A 22,500-nucleotide genomic window follows, 5' to 3' on the forward strand; every position below is an offset into this window, starting at 1 on the left:
CAGTAAACATGGGCTGTGGTTGCAGCCAGGGCTGGAGCACCATTAGACAGAGCCTGGCTCTGACTCACACCACTCATTTTATGTTCTTAGTGCAGGATAGTCCTTAATGTGTAACTAGAAAGATCATTTTAATTGAAAATATGATTACCCAGAGAAAGCAAATGGGTGTGAGGGTTTTTTTTTTTTTTTTTAACTTTCTTGTGGGTTTTCTAAATTATCTTAAATTCCTTCAGAAGCCAACTTAGACCTTGTTTACTTCTCTTTCCTGTATTGCCTTAGGACATAATGTCAGTGGGAAAGCAGAACCCATTTATTACAAATGTAGAATTGCACTAGGTAATTAAAGCAAAATGGCAGCTTTTCTAAACTTTTTTTTTTTTTTTTTTTTTTGCTGGAGGACTTAGAAGAAAGAAAAAGTGATTTTATGCTATTTCGTATGATTTGTGTTCAGTTACCCAAATTTTGAACAAAAGTTTCAGTTCAGTACTATTTGTTTCTAAAAATAAAAATGAGGAAAAAGTAATTTTGCATGTTTCAGCAGCAGAAAGAATAGCTTCAGGTCCTTTTTTCAATAGTGTAATAAAGAATGAAATGGTGCTATATTTACATGTAAATCCTGATGCCTGAGTAACAGGATGGCAACAGCCTTGAGAATCACAGAAGAGTTAGGGTTGGAAGGAACCTCTGCAGATCATCTAGGTCATCAGTGTATATGAATGTCCTTTATTGAATTAAAATCCAAAAATTGCTTGAAACTCATCCTTTTCCAGGAAGTTTTGTAGCTATGTTTTCACTGTTAATTTTTTTTTATGAGAGAACAAACTTTGCCTTGTTAAAAAAATGTCCTTGCTTTAAAGAAAGACCAAGAAACCCTGCAGGGAAAAGGAACAGTGGGCTCATTGATGCACTGATGCAGCTCCCTTAAGTCAGCAGAAGGAAGATACAGCTGCATTTAGAGGAGAATTCAAAATTAGACAATGTTTTTTTTTATCTTGGGTCCTCCACATATTCTCCTGGAGCATCTGGTTACTCACTGGAGCTGGGTGTTGTGGTTTTCTCAGGATATTCCCATCTTGATCAGTTACTTAAAAAAAAAAAAACCAACAAAACAAACCTCAGTCTCATCTAAAACTGAAGATTAAATACTTAGATTTAATTTTGTAATCCTGTCTGCATTTCTTGGGGTTTTTTTAATCTTGAGTAAGCCCTTTTGCAAGCATTTTAATATAAACTATCCAGAGAAATATTTATCTTTGAACAGACCTTCATCAAAACTTTTGGAAACTTTCTTGGCCACACCTAATTTTCCCAAAAAAACACCAAGTATTATGAGAATTTTAAAAAAAGCCTTACCAAATCTAAGGTTATGGATTGTATCAGCTGGCAATGCATGCTTCAAACTGTACATTATTGGTCCAATAATATAATTAAGTTTGTGATGGGTGATGAAATTTGTGAAAGTATTTCTACAGCAGATTGGTGGTTTACAGTGGATGATTTATGATGATTCCACCCTGTGGTTAGTGCACTTAAATTCATTGTGTTAATTTTCTTTCCTTTAGTGCATGGTTCTTCTCTCTCTTTGGTGTCCAGTACATCATCTATTTATTCCACAGTGAGTATAATGAAATTCAGTGTATATTTATTCATCAAAATTATTGAATTGGCTGATCTTGCTGTGCTAGTTTTGCCATTCAAGGAGCAGGAAAAAAGCAGTTTTCATTTGGCTGTGTTCTGAATGCTAGCTAGGAAAGGAATGTTTATGTTCTTGAAGATGCCTGTGGATATTTAGCACATTAAACACAAACTTCAATGGCCTAAAAGCAGCCATTGATTTTTTGAGTCTCAGTTTTATGCTGTGCTAAGTAGGTTTTGCTACAAATGTGAGGAGATTTGAACTTTGTTACTTACAGCATCCCAAAATTTGCTGAATAAAGTCTTCCCATTCTTATATTAGTGATTTACTACTAAAGAAGTTCACTTTTCAATGCACAAATATTAGTAATTCTAAAAAAAAAGGTAATTTGGCCACTGTGCCAGTAAGATTTTCTCCACAAGTGTGTATTCACTTTGGTTATCTGATCCTAAAACAAGGCTTGCTGGAGTTTGAAAATAGCAGGGGAGCACTCAGAGCTCCAGGTTCCTGTGCTTGCTGCACAAGTGGCCCCAGTTGTGTGTTTGGAGGGGTGTAATTTTCCTGCTGGCTGGTAGTGGGCATGTTTTCTTAGAAACAGTGGAGTGTGTGACTTCCTGCCCCATCCTTGTCCTTAGCTGATGGCTGTGGTTAGAAACAGGCCATAGCAGCCACAATTCTATCATGCTGACCACAGTGGATGGTCAGTGGTCAGTGCATCCACTTGGCATCCTCACAGCTGGCTGTGTGTCCTCACTTTTTCATTGCCACAGTGCCTAGGCAGCACCCAAGTGGGAGGAATTTTTAATTTTTTATTTTTTTCACATCACTTCAGAATGCAGAAATGTGACCTTCCCGTGGAGAGCTGAGTGTGGGATGAAGGGAATTGTCCAGGATCAGCCAAGTTCTGTGGAAGTCCTGGTTCTTCAGAGCCTTGTGCAGTCCCTTCTGGACAGAGCCAGGACTTCTTCACACTTCCATGGCTGAGATCAGAGGTGCACTGGTCAGCAGGCTGAGGTGGAGCCCAAATTCCTTCCTGCAGAAGGAAGTACCTCCAGCAGCCTGTTTTCTTTTTCCTTGAGAGAAAATAAATTAGGAGATTAAATTAGACTGAATATGGATGAGGGAATCCAAACCAGGGAATTCATATTAGAGTTCTTGAAGTACAAAAAGATAATTTGCATAAATTTGTCGGGCTGGTTATGCTGTAATATCCTCACATGCTTCCTTTTATTTTACAGCCTGAAGAGAAGTGCCAGTCAGAGGTAAGAGCCCATCCTCTTTGACAAGCAGAAATGCCACTGTGCCCTGTGTGTCCTGCTGTTTTATTTCTCCTTGCTGTGATGCACTGAAGTGCTCTCTTCAAACCCTCAGATTCGCAAGCTGCGGAGGGAATTGGATGCATCCCAAGAAAAAGTGTCAGCTCTGACAACTCAGCTGACTGCTAATGTGAGTACAACCCTGAGAGCAAACTTTAACCTGGAATGCATTTAATGCAACAATTTCCACCCAGGTTTCTGAAGTGACAAAACAATTTTGTGTGTATAATATTCAGTTTGTATTACTGGTGAGTTTAAAGAAATAACTGCATGTGTGTGTAGGATGTGTCCAAAAATAGCATCCTCTGCCCTACTAAATTATCTTCTTTAAAAAGTGACTGGAAGATCATTGAGGACAGGGTCTTTTTTTACCTACAGTGTCTTGCTCTGACGTTTGTGTGGGATGAGATGCAGATAAAGATTATAATTGGTAGGAATAAAAGTTAATAGAAATTTGGACTGAAATGCATTGTGTTTTTCTGTTGCATGAAGATGTGGCTTAATGGCATGATAAATAATACTGATTTAAAGTTAAGCCTGAGATAGTTGACTTTTTGTCAGTGTAGACAATACTTCTGCTTGTTCCTTTTTTGAGGAATTTGAGGGATAAGTAATTTAAGACACTCAGGAAAAAAAAAACTTGGAATCCAGGAGGTGCTGAGGCAATACTGTATGACCCTGAGCAAGTTTATTTGTGTGTTCTGTGCTGCAGTCACAGAGAACAGGAATCTGCAGCACAGAAGCTTGCAAGGAAAATAAGCAATTCCAGAGTAAATAAGCTGGAGATGAATAGTCAGCAGATCAGATCATCCTGACATCCTGGTTTATGGGAATGAATAAACATCAGAACATGTGCTGCTTGAAGGGGACTTCCCTGTCCATCAGCTCTCAGAACTGGGGGAGTGCAAAGCTTGGGACAGGAAAGGACAGGTTCTACCTGAGCAGTGTCACAGGAAAGATTCAAGGGGAATTCTGTGGTGTCCTCTCCAGGCATCACAGTGCTTCATCCAGCTTGAAAATGGGGCCAGAAAAGTAAGAACACAGTTGTTACAGAGAAGTCAAATAAAAGGGCCTTGGCTGAATGAAACCACTTAGTTACTGTCCCAAGAGGAAAAGAAAACAGTTAAAGCATCTTTCAAAAGTTAAATCTTATATTTGCCTTTTAAGTACAAAGGGGATGGATACAGGAATTGCTTTCCCCCCAGAAGATTCTTTTACTTGTGGGAAAGCAGGACCAGATTTTCTTGCATGGGTTTTTAATGGTGTTGTTAAATAACCCAGCTTGTGTCCTTCAAACAAAGGACTTGTCAGCTGAGCAGCTCATTTGGCTCTGCCTTGGCTTTATTGCATTCTCCTTCCCACAGTTCAGGGTCACTGGGCTGGTGCTCAGCACAGGCTGCTCACTGCCTGGCCCAGCTGCTCTTCATCTGCCCAAGAATTTCTGTGTGGTTACTACTCTCTTTGTGGAGAGCAGTTTTTAGTGTACACTCCTGTATGTTTTTGTTTAGATTGGGGTCATTTGGGTTTTTGTGGGTTTTTCTTGAGGGCTTTTCTCAAAAAAAAAAAAAAAACCCAACCAAAACTAACAAAGCAGATAATTTATTATTTTGATAATATTCCATTTTTGCTTAGGTCACTTTACTAAAATTTTACAGTGTTTTATTCATGCTATTTAAACTTCTTAGACTTGAGCCTGCCCCTGATCTGTCCATAAATTGGCAACAGAGATGTTGCTATAACTGTCCCAGTATTAAATTTCAGTCTTTAGCCATCTTTTTCCAGAGAACATCCTTTTTCCATGTAAAAGGCAAGGTCTGTTTCCAAAAAAGACTGAGACTAATAAATGCTGTTAGTTAAGACACTTGGACATTTCCTTTAGACATGATTCCTTTTGAAAAAAGGCAATTAAAACTTGGACAATTCAAATGAATCTCTTCAATTTACAGTTTTTTCCCCTGAATTTCCCTGCATAGACACTGCAGTTGTTGATGCTTCTCAAGCCATCAAGGGCATGAATTTGAAAACATTTTGCTCCAGCAAAATTTTTTTCTATAGCTCACTGAACAATTTCAAGATAGGAATAATTGCAGGATCCGGTTTTGAAAGAGCAGCTGGTTTTTATGGCTCAGGTCAAGGCATTAAGGGTTTGTATCTGTTACTAATCCATGCATTCCTGCTTGCCCATTCATTTTTTGCTTTTGAAAAGTATTGCTGAGGATCCCTGAATATCAGCTTTGTTGTTCCCTGTTCGTCCTCCTCAACAGAAGCTGTGCACTCTGTGTTTTTAAAATAAATATTTAGATTTTCCTACGTGTGTAGTGTTAGGTTTTGATTTACTTTTTGCCATTTTCTCACAGTCTCAGCTCTGCTTATTTTCATAGGGGCTGATGGGAATGAGAGCTGCACATCCCCATGTTATTGTAGTGCTCATGTTTGTTTTCATTGTGAATGTGAGAACAGTTATTTAGGATGAGTCAACTGTGTGCTGCTGCTGAATGAGTCTGGAATAGCTCTGTGAAAGGTTTTGCTATTCTGTATTTTTTAGGTGAGAAAACATCTGTCTCTGCTTGGAAAGATTTCACCATTTTACCTGTCATTGTGCATATAGAATTATTTTTAATAGATAAGTGAAGCTATTTTTTAATGGTTAGTGTAGATTATTATGGCTGATGAGACCAATACATATTGAAACACACCTGTGATCAGTTATGTATCCATGTGAATACCCATAAAACAGTGCCATGTCATGGCTCTAGAAATAGAGTTTCTGACATTCTTTTCCATCTTCCCCATCTACTTTTCCTTCCTTTTGCTTCTCAGTCCTTTTCAATTCCTAGGTGATGTCTTTGATGTAATAGATACTGTGTTCTCTGTGCTTCTTGGGAGAAGAATGTAGCATCTTTTTCCCAGGAAGCATGTTTTTTTTCTTTTCTTGGGAAAAAAAAAGAGGATAATTGGCCAAGCAGCAGGAATTTTGGATGATATGTAGCAAGCTGGAAGCAAGGTGTTCTCAAATATGGGAGAAGTCTTAGAGTTAGATGCAGGTGCATCATCTGGCAAAGCATCTGTTCTCCTAGTGGGATAAACAGTGAGAACCTCCACCCCTGTGACTGCCAACATCTTCCTGCCTTAATCACCCACAAGAGAAAATAGTGATTTAGTTGGAGGGAGATTTCTGCCTGACTCTTCCCTCTACAGAAACTTGATTTGTGTTTTATTGTTGGCAAGAGTTTCCATAATGTGTGCTCTACTCATTTGACATTTTTTAAGCAGTGTTGTTTTCTCTGCACCATTTACACAACAAACAGTGCCGTGCACTGGGTGGACTGATTAAATACCTGCAGAAATACTCCTTTTTGGGGGAAGAGAGCTGACTCCTCCTGTGTGGTTTGGTTTCAGGCTCACCTGGTGGCAGCGTTTGAGCAGAGCCTGGGGAACATGACGATCCGACTGCAGAGCCTGACCATGACAGCAGAGCAAAAGGCAAGCTTCAAAAGGATTTGGAAGTCTTCATTTCTGTTTCCAGCTTTGCTTCCCATTCTCCTTCTGTAGTTGTGTGGGGGGAAAAAATCACAAACATAAGTCAATTTGACTTAGCTCCCTCATTTGTGGTGACAGTAGAATGTAAAAAATAATTTGTATAAACCACTGATTTTCTGCACTGGGATTTTGTGGCAACTGATCAGGTTATTCCTATCAATTGTTGCTTTGGACACAGGTCTTCAGTATTGCATATTTCTGTAATATATTTCATCCCAATGCATCCATACATGGGCATGTTTGACAGAAACACCAAGAAAAATCCTTACAAGACTGGAGGCATTGTGATTTTGTACAGTATGCTTGAACAGACATTATTTCTGCATTACAGAATACATGCATTTTTTTGGTATCATAATACCTAAGCTGTTTTGCACCCTCTGTTGAGGGTGGGCTTCCCCAGGTATCCCAAACCTCATTTTCACCTCCTTGTACCTATATATTCCATAAACTCACTATGAACTATCAAAACTTAGATGGAAAAGCAGCTTCTGTGGTGTTCTTCTCCCATGTACTATCATATGGTTTTTTCACTTATTCAAGGACTCAGAACTGAACGAGTTAAGGAAGACAATTGAACTCCTGAAGAAACAAAATGCTGCAGCTCAGGCTGCCATCAATGGAGTCATCAACACTCCTGAGCTCAACTGCAAAGGTGAGAGACAAGCGCCACATACAGAGACTCCAGGGCTCTCCAGGGAGAGCTCAGTCCTCTGGGTAATAGCTGATGTAACCATCAGAGTTACCCAGAGACCAGAGTAACCCACTAATTTACACTGTGATAAGTTAATGAAGGAGAAGTTTGAAGCATCTCAGATTTTAATCTTGTCACAAGCAACAAGGATTTGAAATACGCAATCCATCCATTGGGATACGTGATTGTCAGAGCGCTGCTTTGTCACCCACATGTTCTATGAAAAATCCTTTCATTAGGATTTTTTTCCTCCTGAGAAGCTGAGAGACCTCAGGAATAAAATGCAAACAATGATTCTCTGCTGCTGTGGAATGCAGCAGGTAGATCTGGGATTGGTCTCATCTGGTTGTTTCTCATTAATGGCCAATCCCAGCCCAGCTGTCCAGACTGTCTGGGTCAGAGACAAACCTTTGTTATTCATTCCTTTTCTATTCTTAGCCAGCCTTCTGATTGATGCATTGTTCACAGGGGTCATAGGATGAGAAAAGAGATGAGAAAGTTGACTCCATGTTCAGAAGGCTTGGTTTATTATTTTATAATATTTATATATATTATATTAAAAACTATACTAAACTAATAGAAGAAAGGATTTCATCAGAAGGCTTGCAAAGAATTGTTTGCATTTTGTTCTTGAGGCCTCTCAACTTCTCAGGAGGGAAAAATCCTAAGGAAAGGATTTTTCATAGAACACGTCAGTGACATCTGATGAAATCCTTTCTTCTATTCTTTTAGTATAGTTTTAATATATTATATATCATAAAATAATAAATCAAGCCTTCTGAAACATGGTATCAACTTTCTCGTCTTTTCCCTCATCCTGGGACCCCTGCAAATGTTGTTACACTGGTTTCCCAAAATGCAGCCTCAGGACTGCATGATGAATGCCATTGATCAAATTCCCTGGCTGATTTTGGCACTGCCTGCATTGACACCCAGGTCCTGGCGCCGCTCAGCCCGCGGACCTGCGGATCCGGCGGCAGCACTCCTCGGACAGCGTGTCCAGCATTAACAGTGCCACCAGCCACTCCAGCGTGGGCAGCAACATCGACAGCGACTCCAAGAAGAAGAAGAGGAAGAACTGGGTGAGTGTGTTGTAGGAGGCTGTGTGAGGTTTTTGTGAAGCTGTCAGGACGTGCAGGGTGAAATCCAGCCGGCCGCTCCTTCCTGCCTCGTGCAGCAGGTTAGCACGAGGACTGTGCACTGCCTAAATCCTGGGTGAACTCTCCTGTGAGTTCTAAGTGATGTATAGCCTTGTGTTAACCCTGCATAGGACTGAATTTTAGCTTGACAGCTAAAAGGCCAGTCTTAAATTAGAAATAGCTGTCAAAGATCAGTTCTGGCTAATAGGGTGTCCAGTCCCTTAAGGAAAATGTGGCATCTGTCATTAAAGTAAAACAAACTGACAAGAGAAGATCATTCTCGTGGGTTTTCTTTTGTTTTTATCTCATAGGGCTTTCTTATAAGTGAACATATTAAACAGTTTAAGAACTCTTTGTCCAGAATTAACTTGGAGTGCTAAGAATAACATAAAAAAGTACTGATCTTTAAAAATTTTTGGTGATGGACATCTCTTTTGGAAGTTTTTGCATTACTTACCTGTCCTTTCCCGTTTTTCCCTCTTTGCTCGTCATGTACTATTACAAGGTACCCTGTACTGGAGGAAAGGTACATTATCTTCAACTCCATTTTCAATTAGACCATAACTGCCTTAGTGACCTAGCCTGATTGTAGTCTGGACTGAAGTCCCTAGATCCTTTATTGTAGTCAGTAAAACAATCCACCCCTTTCTTCCCACTGAATTTAAATCTCCCTGGATCTCTTGGGTGTACAGATAAATCTGTAGAGATGCAAAATGTGATTAGAGCTGGTAAAAGTTATTTGTTCAGTATTCTCTCAGAAAAGAAACTCCTGAACTATAAGAAAGAGCTTCCTGAACAAGTTCTTGTTTTTATTTCTCTCTTATCTCAGAGGTTTCATTGTGGTATCTCTAGGTATTGCCAGCTGCTTCACAAAATAAGCATTTCTACTCTGCCCCTTAAATAATTGGTAGAATGGAAACAGCATCTTATCCAGATCCTTCTTGTACTGTATGTTAGTATATAGACAAAGTAAATTGCTGTAACTTTTAAATTTCTAGCAACCCTTAGTTTGTGACACAAATCTTTTGTTGTCATGAAGCCTTGGTTAAGATAAACACTTTTTTAAAATCTTGTTTAGCTTCTACTTTTTGTTACTGTAACCTAGTGGGTATGGTTTTACATCAGCCCACATTTCTCACTCATCAGGTAACTATTTTTGAAGAAGGTTAAGGGAACATTTTTTTATTATAAAGTTAAGTAAAGTTTTGATGAAGTAGAAGAAACAGGACAGTATTTTAATGTTGTTATTTAAAATGAGTGCATCGCTGCTGTGAAATGAAGATTGGAAATTAAAACGCTTCAACAAAGAATGTGTGAGTTGAATCTGATTCACACATTGTTTATTCCACCAGTGCTGAAGAAGTTCTCAGCCACGGTCTTTGTGTTCTGTGAAGAAGCAATGCAGATGTCCATTCAGAGCTGAAACATCAGTTTCAACATTTCTCATTGCGGGAGTCTTTGTCTAGCTTAAAAAACTGTTTTCAGCTCATATTAAGCCAGCCTGTGTATGTTTGCAGTTTTTGCAGTGGCATTAAGAGGTGTACCTGGAGTATCCTGAGTGTGAGAGGGGAGCCATGAGGATCATCAAATCCAGACCTTGATTCCATGGGGGTTTAACTTTTAGGGCTCCCTAAATCTCAGAACATTGTCCAAATGCTTCTTGAACACTACCTGTTGAATTGTAACTTTGGGGTCACAGCAGTTTAATGACTTGAATATTCATTCTTGTTTGGAAAAGGGCAGTCCCATTACTAAAGGGTATTTCAGTTGCAGGTAGGTAGAGAAGTTGCAGTCTTTTCACGTGCTGAAATACCTGTTCCTCCAAGGAAAAATACAGTATTAACTTGGCTCTTAGCCAAAGCACTCTGCCTGAGCTAAGGAGAAAATGTCATTTAAATAGTGAAAGAGTTTGGATCTGGTGTCTTCCTCAGGTAATGCAAAACAATGGCTGTATGTGGTGTGAGACACCTGGTTTTGGAAAGTACAAGGTTCTGGTTTTAAAGTAACTGTTTGTCTTTGTTAATCATTGGTCGTGTTTGTCTCAGAAATCCAAAACTTCCCTTATCAGTGGCTTTATCTGTTAAAACATGTCTTTTTTCCTTCCCCCACTTCCTTTTGCTTGCACTTCTTCCGGCAGGTCAATGAGGTAAGGAGGAGCTACTTTAAACTCAGAGCTACAAAGCTAACCCCCCATTGACACCACTAACCCTTCCAGCACCATTAACCTGGGCTGGGCCCCGTGCCAGCACAGCTGCAAGCTGTCACCACGCTGCTGTAAAAAGCTTGTTGCACTGAACACAGTTTGCTGTCATATAGCTCTTAAAAAATAGGAAGCATCCATAGCCACTCCTATTGACCTTATTAATCTGATAAAATAGTTAAGGAAAAAAAAAGCTTCTTTGTTTTTCACTCTTGTTACTGTGTATGTGAGTATGGCTGTAGCATCTGGAGTATTTGCATGTTGAGAGTTTTTACTCTGTGGGACTTTTTTGCCTGGTTTCACTCTTAATGATGGACCTGCTGCTGTGGTCTTTTTTTTTTTATTTTTTCCAGTTACGCAGCTCCTTCAAACAAGCTTTTGGGAAAAAGAAATCTCCCAAGTCAGCATCTTCTCATTCAGACATTGAGGAGATGACTGATTCTTCCTTACCTTCCTCACCAAAGCTACCACACCACAACACCACTGTTTCAACACCGCTGCTGAGAGCTTCCCATTCCAATTCCCTGTAAGTGACTTTTGTAATTTTTGGACAGAAAATGGCACGGAAGGCTTCTTGCTGCATTGGTAGAGGACAGAAATGCTGAATTCATGTATTCAGAGATTCAAAGATGCATGAGCTGACTCCCAGCCCAGTACCTTTCCATTAGTGTCCAGGAAGCCAAAAATCATTGCATCAGTACTGAGGTGTAAATATTTCATTGGGTTACTCTCTCAGCAGAATGCACTGAGTATCAAGAATATTTATAACCAGGGTGACCTTGAGGTGCCAGATTAATTGGATCTCTTGCTGTTAATTAAACAAACCAGGTCAAATCTGGGATTTTGTTTCTCTTGTCTAAACACAGCACATACTGTGTTCATCTGCCGTGAGAAGTTCCCAATCCTATTGACAAATCCAGATAAAGGAAAGGAAATCAAACACTGTGGTTTAGTGATACAGATGAACTCATCTAACTGCTTGTGCCTGGTGGATGGAGATGATCCCCTCCTCTTTCCTTCTGTAGCTTCCCAGCCTCCTGTGCCTGGTCCTTTCCATGGCCACCTGGGAAATAAAGTTTAACAATTCCCTTGCCGTGCTGTTTTCAGTCTGAGCTCACATTTTAGAATCTTCGTGGAAAATTTAGTAAAACAGCTTTTATGTTAATTTCATCAGTAGCTTTGTCACTTGAGCAGGGTAAATAAATAAATACAGAAAGCTGTAGCAGGCAGTATTGTGAAATCTGTAATTAGCAGACAGCCTCCTGACCTTGGGAGGTCATGCAGAGCTTCCAGCCTGATTTCAGAACAAATGGATTGGAGTAGTTCCCCTCCACTTTTTTTCACATGAAGAAGTGAAAACAATAGCAATAGTTTCCAGCTGTATAACAGTGATGAAATGTCAGTAGCAGAAGATAATCCCCCATGATTTTTTTGTTTCAAAGCTTCTTCTGTCTCTTGAGCCTAACTCAGTGTGTTTCTGGTGACAAAAAGCAAGTTGTGCTTTACAACTCTCAGGCCAGAAAATTGTCAAATGATGATCCCATCTGTCATCAGCCAAAATGCTGTGTGGCTACATCTCACCTTGCTATGGAAGCCCAAAGGATAAACATGAACAAAGAGTCAATATGTGAACTGGGGAAAGGATAGAGCACAAGTGAAACTGGTGTGTCTTGGCTTATTGGCTTTTTGGTGGGGAAAACATCTCTCATGAAGCTGATTTAGGGAAAGACATGTTAGGTAAAATCTCTCTTAAAGCGTGCAGCTGTGTGGGGATCTTTGTACAGATACAGTTACAAATGTGCTGAAATGTCATTACTTACTCAGATTTTTTTTTTCTTTTGTGGGTGGAGGGAAGAAAAATGCCACCAAGTTTTTTTTAAGCTCAAGTTCTTTAAAGCGAGCAGGAATTTATCATGCTTGAATAGGTGTAGAGTTCCAAAGCCCTCCAGAGCAGTTCAGGGAAACCCAGCTGTGCACACCTGGTGAGCTTTAAATCTGTCTGTGAACTCATCAATCTCCAACCAACTGCTGTTAAATGCCTGCACCCCCTTAATTTATTTAGATTTTGGCTTTAGAAGTTTTCCTTTGTGGCAACTACTGTACAAAAAATGAAGACTATCCAAGAGTGAGTGATTTCAGAGAATTCTGTTTCAGATGCCGATTAAAAAAATTAATCAGACATTTGTTTCATCAGACTCTAAAATTTCCATGGCCTGTTTAATATCTGACCTATGGCATCACTAATTCAATAAACCAAAACTGCTACCTGCTTCAAGCAGAATAAAAAGAATAACTCTTCTCCTGCTAATAAATCCCGGAGAGGCAGCAGAAAGCCAAAACCGCTACCTGCTTCAAGCAGAATAAAAAAGAATAACTCTTCTCCTGCTAATAAATCCCAGAGAGGCAGCAGAAGGAGAGGCAGGAGTGTGTGTTTGTTGGTGTCCTGCAGCATTTCGGAGTGCACGGACAGCGAGGCTGAGACGGTGCTGCAGCTGCGGAACGAGCTGCGGGACAAGGAGATGAAGCTGACGGACATCCGCCTGGAGGCCCTCAGCTCTGCCCACCAGCTGGACCAGCTGCGAGAGGCCATGAACAGGATGCAGGTGAGGAGCAGCCACCCCCCATCCTGCAGCCCCTGCCAGTTTTAATCTTCATTAAAAGCCAGCCTGAGCACCTGGTGTCGCTGCCCTCGGCTGCAGGAGGGTAGCGCTGTCAGGTGCTCAAGCTGACTTTGGTTTCAACCCCAAGACAGGATTTTGGGGGACAGCATTTAGTTGGCTGTCACAATGTTTCCATGCTCTCTGCCTTAAGGTGGTTGCGTTTCAGTGTTAATGAATTCCCCCGTATTTAGGATTTTTAGGATACTTTGTCCGTTCTGTGAAACTTTTCATTTTACTCATTGAAATCCTTAATGATGGAAACAGCATTTCTGCTAAACTACCGTTTATTCTTAAGTTTCTTATGTTGCTGTCTTACAATCGTGTTTTCACTGTGCCTTCTAATGCCTGCCTTGTCTCTTCAAGAGTGAGATTGAGAAGTTAAAAGCAGAGAATGATCGGCTGAAGTCTGAAAACCACGGCAGCTGCAGCAGGGCTCAGTCTCAGGTTTCCATCTCCTCCTCTCCCAGACACTCCGTGGGTCTCTCTCAACACAGCCTGAACCTCACGGAGTCAACCAGTCTCGGTGAGCTTAATGAGAAGGGTGCTGGGGCAGGTTTTATCCTGCACTTGGAAGGCTTGGGTTGGTCGGCCATGGAAAAATGAAAGCGTGAGGATTAAGAACAGCTGAGGTGTGGAAATATGTCACGAGCTGGCACAGAGCCCTCTTTTAAAAATCATCATAGGTCTGCTACACCCTCGGTCAGAGGTGTCCAATTATGACCTCAGCTCTGAAAAGTCCTGTTTAAAGCCATTTAATGGTGCACATTTGCCAGGGGATATATCATAGGAAGGAAAATACAGAGTAACTGGCTAATAATTTTCAATGACCTTCCCTTTTGGAGAGGGATGTGTGGCGGGGAAGTCAGTCAGCCTGGTTGTTGTGTTTTACCTCGGGGCATGTGAAGCCCAGACGTGTTGTGCTTGACTACAATAAACCAGAATAGTCTCCATTGTAATTGAGCTCCAGCTGTGAGGCTGTTGATGTTTCCTGTCCACAGACATGCTCCTGGATGATAGTGGAGATGGATCTGCCCGGAAAGAAGGAGGCAGGCACGTCAAAATAGTCGTCAGCTTCCAAGACGAGATGAAATGGAAGGAGGTGAGTTGTGTTTTGTGCCCAGCTTTGAAATGTAGGTGACTTTGGAATGTGTGAGGGAGCTCAAGTTTGCAAAGGACTTGCAAGGATTTTCTCAGGAAAATGGTTCCTTGGTGTGTTGATAGTGATGGAGAGGGCACTTGGCTACCTCCAGCTTCCTTGGAGCTGCCGAGAGGGACTGAAAGGCCAGAAGCACCAATCTCATGGAAGAACTTGAGAAATCCAAACTGGGAGATCTCTACCATATCATTCTAGTTTAAGTTGTCCTCTCTGGCACAAGCACCATGACATCTTTCAGATGTTTTCCATCCACAAGGATGTGGAAGAATCCTAAATACCCAAACGAATTGCAAATGCTGTAAAGTTGCATCCTGTCTCGTGTGTTTAACATGCATGAATGTGTAACACAGTCCTTCACAAGTAATGGCCTTGCTGTCTCACATTTTTGAGCACCTGTAGAAGTGTGCTTGAGAAGTAACTTCATGTCTTCCTGAGGGGTGGACAAAAATCTGAATGATCAGAAATAAAATGGACTTAGCAGCTCTTTCCATTAAATGCCTATTTAGTATTCATTATTACAACCCTGGATAAAGAATAAAACTGTTGCTGATTGGCTGCAATCACAGGTAGTTTTAGTAACACTTCAAATCTTATGATAGAAGTTAGTTTCCTCTTCAATTAATGTTTCACAGTGAGTGTAGCTGTAGAAAAACAGAAAAAATATATTTATTCTGATTTCTTTTATCTGCCTTAAAAATCACTTCAAAAATGCAAAATTCTGTGATACATCAAATATAGTATATAAATGTAAAGTGTCTTTCTGTGTTGCTAGAGCCATGTATACATTGGAGCCATGTATAATTTATCTATATATATATAGGTTTCTGTGCCCACAGCAGAATTTCTGAAAATAAATAGGATAAACCTAGCAAATGTAACATCTTTGATCGTGAAGTCATGGAACAATGAACTTGACATTTACTTTTCTGTCTAGAATATTCCTAAGTCTCTTTCCTAAACTTTAATCTTCTCAGAGATTTTTTTAATTGTTCATGAATTGATTAATAAATACCTTTAACTTAACATCACAGCCCCCTGAGTATTGTTTAGCTTTGTGACTCCAACACTGCAGAAAATGTTTATCATGTGGAAAGAATTCCAGGTGCCCTTCAGAATTCACCATGTAGAGCAGTAAGGATGCACCATCACTTAGAAGGAAAAGGGGAGGGGGCAGGTGATGCATTGTTCACAGGGGTCTTAGGTTGAGTGAAGAGATGAGAAAGTTGACTCCATGTTCAGAAGGCTTGGTTTATTATTTTATGATATATATTATGTTAAAACTATACTAAAAGAATAGAAGAAAGGATTCCATCAGAAGGCTGGCTAAGAATAGAAAAGGAATGAATGACAAAGGTTTGTCTGTGACCCAGACAGTCTGGACAGCTGGGCTGGGATTGGCCATTAATTAGAAACAACCAGATGAAACCAATCCCAGATCCACCTGGTGCATTCCACAGCAGCAGATAAGAATTGTTTGCATTTTGTTCCTGAGGCCTCTCAGCAACTCAGGAGGGAAAAATCCTAAGGAAAGGATTTTTCATAGAACATGTTGGTGACAGGCAGGGAAGCCAGCACTTGAATTCCATTAACCACACCTGTCTGATAGAGTTATTCCTGTGCCTTTAGGATTCCAGGCCTCGCTCCTTCCTCATAGGCTGCATTGGAGTCAGTGGGAAGACCAAGTGGGACGTTCTGGATGGGGTTGTGAGGCGCCTGTTCAAGGTCAGTGGGTACAAAACGCTGCGAGCTCCACTTCTCCTGGGGGGTTCTGATGGTGCCCTCAACTTTGTGCTTTAGGCACTGTCACAGCAGAGAACGGGCCCCCAGTGCTGCCTGACCTCCTGTGTCCCTTTCCCACCCCAGGAGTACATCATCCACGTGGATCCCGTGAGCCAGCTGGGGCTGAACTCAGACAGTGTTCTGGGCTACAGCATCGGGGAAATCAGGCGCACCAGCAGCGCCGAGACCCCGGAGCTGCTGCCCTGTGGCTACCTGGTGGGAGAAAACAACACCATCTCAGTCACCATCAAAGGTAAGCTCACCTCACCTCCCCTGCCTGCTGGAGGTCTCACTATTGAGTTTTGTCAGAGCTTGCTGTGTCAAGAAACTCAGGGGAGTAGAGACTTCTTATTGCCCCGCTTTTTCCTGTTCCTAGCATTTATTTACTTCCTGCTGTTTTCATTTGATAAAGTCAGCATTTGGGGTATGCTAAGTCTGTAATTTCAGCAAGTTTTTAGCCTGTAACTCTAGGGAAAATTACTCCACAGATGTTCAGTTGTCCTGGAGGAGACCTCACATCACAAAGGATGCAGTGGAGCTGTTTGAGCAGCAAAGTATTTTCCAAATGAGTCAAGCCTCAGAATTTCATTGGCTCTTTATCACAGCTGTAGTTGTTATTTCCTTCATGCAGGGTTAAAAAAAAAAAATAGATCTTGACTCATTTGCTTGGTTGGTCTTACTGAAGGGTCCCCCCTTAAGTCCCTCAGGAAGGAGGGAGCCCAAATTTTATGTAACTCCTTAAAATCTGGATTTCTCAAAATGCATGGTTTTCAGAATTCCCGTCGATTTTATTCTGTAAGACTGATAAAAATTTAGCATTTGTGTTTCTCATTTGGTTTCTCAGGGAAAAACTTTTCTATGAAAACTATGCTATGAAACTAAGTTCCGGGGTAAAGCCCTCAACTGCTGCATTTTGAACAGGTATCAGTTTGCTCAAAGTTAGAGCCGTGAAATCCACAGACAGATGGCATTTGAGAGCAGTGCCAAACATTCTTCAGATCAACTTTGAAATTTGACTGAAAGCAGGTTTTGGAGTATTGGTGTAAAAAGCAGGTTACCTTGTATAGCAAAGCAGTGGGCAGGAAGACAAAATAAACTGTGAAATACATCAACTTACTGACATGAACCCAGGATGTTCTACTTATATAAAATGCATTGTCCAGTCCTAAATGCTAACTGAAATATTGCATAAGGTCTAACTGTGTCTGTAAAGCAGCAGTTTGAGTTTATATTTAACTTGCACTGACTCGACATGCACCTGGAAGGTTCATAAGTGATAACAGTTTTCAATAAAATAGAAATGCATTTAATCAATTTATGGAAAATCACAAATATACCTTTGAGATATAAAGCTGCCTATATAAATATTTAATATTCCAAGTAACCACTGAGGTGCAAACATTTCTCTGGGTGATCTGCCAACTTCCCTTCCTGCTGTTTATTTTGAAGCACTGTGTATTTTCCCCAAGCCAATTCTGCCTAAAGTGACTGCTGACATGGCATAAATGCTTATCAGTACGAGTTTTCTGTTAGAGGAGATAACTATCAGCATACAGAGGAGGAGTTTAATTACAGGCATTTGGGAAAGTAGGGGGAGGTGATGATAGCTGGGGGTTTTTTTTGGTCTAGTGATCCAAAAGTAAACAGGTACATTCAGGGTGAATGCGTGGTGAAATGCTGTGAAATGGATGGCTTGTGCATGAAAAGTGTAGCCTGGAATCCTTTGGTGTGGCAGCTTCCACAGGGCCTCAGGGATGCAGCTGAGGACTTAAACAGGCTGAAGGAGATCCAGGCTAAGCCCACGGGTCACCCCTGCACTTGTTTTCATCTTTGTGTGTGCCTCTCTCAACCATGAGGGACACTGGGGTGGGGAAAGGGTTTAGCTCTGAAGTGAAGAGCAGCTTGCTCAGGTCCATTTGGATGGGAACTGGAGATGGCCCTCAATGCCTGTTATTTGGGTGGGAACTGGAGATGGCCCTCAATGCCTGTTATTTGGGTGAGAACTGGAGATGGCCCTCAGTGCCTGTTATTTGGGTGGGAACTGGAGATGCCCCTCAATGCCTGTTATTTGGATGGGAACTGGAGATGCCCTCAATGCCTGTTATTTGGGTGGGAACTGGAGATGCCCCTCAATGCCTGTTATTTGGGTGGGAACTGGAGGTGCCCTCAATGCCTGTTATTTGGGTGGGAACTGGAGATGGCCCTCAGTGCCTGTTATTTGGGTGGGAACTGGAGATGCCCCTCAATGCCTGTTATTTGGGTGAGAACTGGAGATGGCCCTCAATGCCTGTTATTTGGGTGGGAACTGGAGATGCCTCTCAATGCCTGTTATTTGGGTGGGAACTGGAGATGCCCCTCAATGCCTGTTATTTGGGTGGGAACTGGAGATGCCCTCAATGCCTGTTATTTGGGTGGGAACTGGAGATGCCCCTCAATGCCTGTTATTTGGGTGGGAACTGGAGATGGCCCTCAATGCCTGTTATTTGGATGGGAACTGGAGATGGCCCTCAATGCCTGTTTCCCTGCTGCCCAGGTGTCTGTGAGAACAGCCTGGACGGGCTGGTGTTCGAGTCGCTGATCCCCAAGGCCATCCTGCAGCGCTACGTGTCCCTGCTGATGGAGCACAGGAGGATCATCCTGTCTGGCCCCAGTGGCACGGGCAAAACCTACCTGGCCAACCGGCTGTCTGAGTACATGGTGCTCAGGGAGGGCAGGGAGCTGGCTGAGGGCATCATCGCCACCTTCAACGTGGACCACAAATCCAGCAAGGTGAGCGCGCACAAACCCTCCCGCACGGCCACGGCTCCGGGCTGGGAGACCTTTCCTAACCCGTCATCATTGCTTTCAAAGCATTCTGTTTATCCTGAAGGAAACAATACTGGAAGGTTTTCAGAGTCACTTGATTATGGGTCTGGAGCAGCAGGCTTCCAGGTGTGGATTTAAACACCTAAAGGTGTTATGGTTTTCAAGTGTTTAGGTGAGCCTAAGAATTGCCCAGGAAGTTAAACACCTGCATAAAATTCCCAGAGACTTAAGCAATCCCTGTTGCACGTGGGCACTTCTCCCAAAACCCTCAAATGCATCTCCAGGCTGTCAGGAGCTTCTGCAGCTGCAGGTATCAGCAGTTGTAATGGTGTGCTGGGTTTGGAGGGGCTGTTGTGCAGACACATTCCTGGGCAGGTAAGGCGTGTCTTTGCTTTTTTATGTGCTGCTGGTTTTGCTGAATATACTTCCAGTGATCATCTAGATTAAAGAAAAGAAAAAAAAAAAATCTGTGTATTTGATGGCCTTAGGCATATTTTCCTCTGGAGGAAAGGGATGGTTGAAATTGTGGTTGTAAGCCACTGGTATGATTTCAGACACGCTTTAAAGCTGCTGAGAGCATTTCAACCACTCATCAGCAGCACCAAAAGCTCATCCTTCTTTCCAGCATTGCTGAAGGCATCCAGATTTGGCCTGTGATGAAGGATGGTTTGTTCCAGTTTAATTTTGTCGTCTGTATCTTGATGGAAACACAGTTGCAAGATGATACAACAAATCTAGCTGGAATGCAGAGTTTGGTTTAGTATGGGGAGAGTTGATCGAGTTCCTGAAAAGAAACAAAAATATGTTTCAGACCTCTTAGGTCTGACAATGATGAATAAAAAACACAAACTGAATTACAAAATATTAGCCCTCTTTAAGCCCTTATCTCACACAGGATTTCTGGCACAGTCTCTGAGTCTTCAGCATAGCCTACAAAAGAGAAAGAAAACCATTATCTTCTGTTTTCTCATAGAAAAGGAGAAATTGTTAATGAGAAATGTGATTTGTTAGATGTCAGACTCTTTTGCTTGAGATTTTGTTACCAAGCTTATCTTAATTGATTTTTTTAAGAAATGTGAAGAAAAAAATTATTTTTGTGCTTCTTTTCTTTATATCTGCTTTGCAGGAGCTCCGCCAGTACCTGTCCAACCTGGCAGACCAGTGCAACAGTGAAAATAATGCTGTGGATATGCCCCTGGTCATCATTTTGGATAATTTGCACCACGTTAGCTCCCTAGGAGAGATCTTTAATGGACTCCTAAACTGCAAGTACCACAAATGGTAAAGAAATAGTATCAGAACACATTGCAAATGTTAATCCTGTACTCAGGGCACTCTTCCTGCAAAATCCAATCACCCAAAAACAAAGCCTACATTAATTTAGTAATGGGGAGGATGACCATTTTGTGGACTGTGCTTCAGAGGGATCTTTTTCCTTCATAAAATTATCTATTTTTCTGAAATAAGTAATTTGAAAGCAGTTATATTTGCTTCATGATGTAGGCATTAGTAGTAAAACCCCATTTGTAGTGGAAGGTCCTGTTTTGGGACATCTGGTTTGCTTCCAGAATTTGATGTTCACAGAATCTCAGTAGAGAATTTGGTCATAAGTAACTACAAAACCTTCTTTGACAAAAGAGTTTTGAATGCCCTTTTTTAATGTTCAGGTTTTACTTAAAACTTGTTTTTCAAAGTTTACGAGTTATTTGCTTGATTTTTTTTTTTTCTCCCAATAGTCCTTATATTATTGGAACAATGAACCAAGCCACCTCCTCCACACCTAATCTTCAACTTCACCATAATTTCAGGTACTGTTTATTCACGTTTCTCATTTATGTTTGTGGGCTGGCAGAGGAGTAATGGCTACTGAGTCATTTGAAATTGTTCTTATCAGCTGAAATAGCAAAGTGAGAGAGAAATGCCATTTGCTCCTGGTTGCTGCCCTGACATGTTCAGCTTGGTTATGGTGCTGTCATTAAAGGAACTGGGTTCATACAACTTTTATTTTATAGGGGATTGTTAAGATATTTGATTTTCTACCAGATTTTCAGTAAGACAATATTTAGGCAAAGCAGATTATTGAGAAATGAGGTGAAACAGTGCACAATAAAAATTGGCTCATCTAGTGAAATATTCCAAAGTCACTTTTGCTGGAAGACGTGCATGGCTGGAATAGCCCATTTTGATGCTGATAATCTGGAAATAAGAAGAGAAATGTAGTCAGGAATAGTTACACTCAGAAGCAGGGAAGAGAAATAATGTCCATTCCTGGTGTTGTGCCTTAGATGGGTGCTGTGTGCAAACCACACTGAGCCAGTCAAAGGCTTCCTCGGCCGTTTCCTGAGAAGAAAACTGATTGAAACAGAGATCAGTGGCAGGATGAGGAATGCAGAGCTGGTTAAGATTATTGATTGGATTCCCAAGGTCTGGCAACATCTGAACAAATTCTTGGAGGCTCACAGCTCCTCTGATGTTACTATTGGTAAGTGCTCTGTATATCATGCGGATCTTTGTGTACTTCCTTTGCTGTGTCACATAAAATGGTTCTCTTTAAAACCCTACTTTTAGATGTCATCACCCCATTTTTGATGCTTATTGTGCTGGTGATTTGAGTGTAATATCTGAATTTCCCTCTGCAGGTCCACGGCTCTTCCTTTCCTGCCCAATAGATGTAGATGGTTCTAGAGTTTGGTTCACTGACTTGTGGAACTACTCCATCATTCCATATCTTCTGGAGGCAGTGAGAGAAGGGCTACAGGTGAGCAGGCAAAGGGGGAAATCTTAGGTCTAGAATGGCATCTGTTCAAAAGGCAGCAAAACTCAGTAGTGGCAGCATTTTCTGTAGATTCAGCCTTGCATGTTGAATATCTGCATGTCTGTGGAAATGTAACCAGAGTTGTCAGTAATTTCAGGCAGAATTAGTCCCTTCAAGCACTTTTGAAGTAGAGAGTGGAAGAAGTGATTAGATGCCAAACTGCTGATGTTTGCAGTGGGGGGAGTTAGATGTACAAATACCTTTCAATACTGAGTTCCAGAAGCACACCTTAAAATTATCCTGTGCATCAGAGAAATAGGCTTGTCATCATTAACTGTGTTACACAGAATTTTCCTTTGGAAGTCAAATCTTTCAGCACAGGAACAAAGCTTTGCATGGAGAGAATGTATCCATGAGGGACAGGAGCAGTATCAGTGACATTTTGATTACTTCTCAGTATTTCAGATGATTTTTTAGTAGATTCCTTCGTAATTCTTTCAGAGGATGAAGTGAAATGATCATTGATTGTCTGTGTTTGGTAATTGATTCACAATCTGGCCATTTGCAATAGTTTTTGGTGTCTGACTATGAAGCTTATTGGCATCAGGAGGAGGGTTCAGCAGAGAATTGCTATGGACTTGCCATCTAGGTAGGGGAAAAAAGGAGGTTTTTTTAATAACCAGCTCTTTGTTCACAGATAAGCCCAGCAGCACCTGCTTTAAAATATGGTTTACAACTAATCTTTTACTAATGGCTTCTTAAAAAATTGTGAAATACACAAATTCTCCAAGTTTTGGGTACAGTTTGGGCAGCTGCATTT

General features: G+C 41.2%; 1 protein-coding gene across 6 annotated transcripts in view; it reads left to right on the forward strand.

Annotated features, from left to right (window-relative positions):
• The window catches only part of NAV2 (neuron navigator 2), a 380,173-nt gene that overhangs the window by 351,203 nt on the left and 6,470 nt on the right, over positions 1–22,500 (forward strand). For all 6 annotated transcript variants that reach the window (XM_009098722.4, XM_050974858.1, XM_050974860.1 and 3 more), the window contains 17 exons: positions 1,563–1,615; positions 2,875–2,898; positions 3,008–3,082; positions 6,352–6,435; positions 7,036–7,147; positions 8,123–8,268; positions 10,879–11,051; positions 12,975–13,128; positions 13,549–13,708; positions 14,184–14,284; positions 15,968–16,063; positions 16,205–16,373; positions 18,654–18,889; positions 20,052–20,206; positions 20,662–20,733; positions 21,211–21,407; positions 21,565–21,683. In XM_009098722.4, the coding sequence (XP_009096970.2) occupies positions 1,563–1,615; positions 2,875–2,898; positions 3,008–3,082; positions 6,352–6,435; positions 7,036–7,147; positions 8,123–8,268; positions 10,879–11,051; positions 12,975–13,128; positions 13,549–13,708; positions 14,184–14,284; positions 15,968–16,063; positions 16,205–16,373; positions 18,654–18,889; positions 20,052–20,206; positions 20,662–20,733; positions 21,211–21,407; positions 21,565–21,683 (2,126 nt within the window). The remainder of the gene's footprint in view (positions 1–1,562; positions 1,616–2,874; positions 2,899–3,007; positions 3,083–6,351; positions 6,436–7,035; positions 7,148–8,122; positions 8,269–10,878; positions 11,052–12,974; positions 13,129–13,548; positions 13,709–14,183; positions 14,285–15,967; positions 16,064–16,204; positions 16,374–18,653; positions 18,890–20,051; positions 20,207–20,661; positions 20,734–21,210; positions 21,408–21,564; positions 21,684–22,500) is intronic.

Source organism: Serinus canaria, chromosome 5, assembly GCF_022539315.1.
Source record: "Serinus canaria isolate serCan28SL12 chromosome 5, serCan2020, whole genome shotgun sequence".
Lineage (NCBI taxonomy): Eukaryota > Metazoa > Chordata > Aves > Passeriformes > Fringillidae > Serinus > Serinus canaria.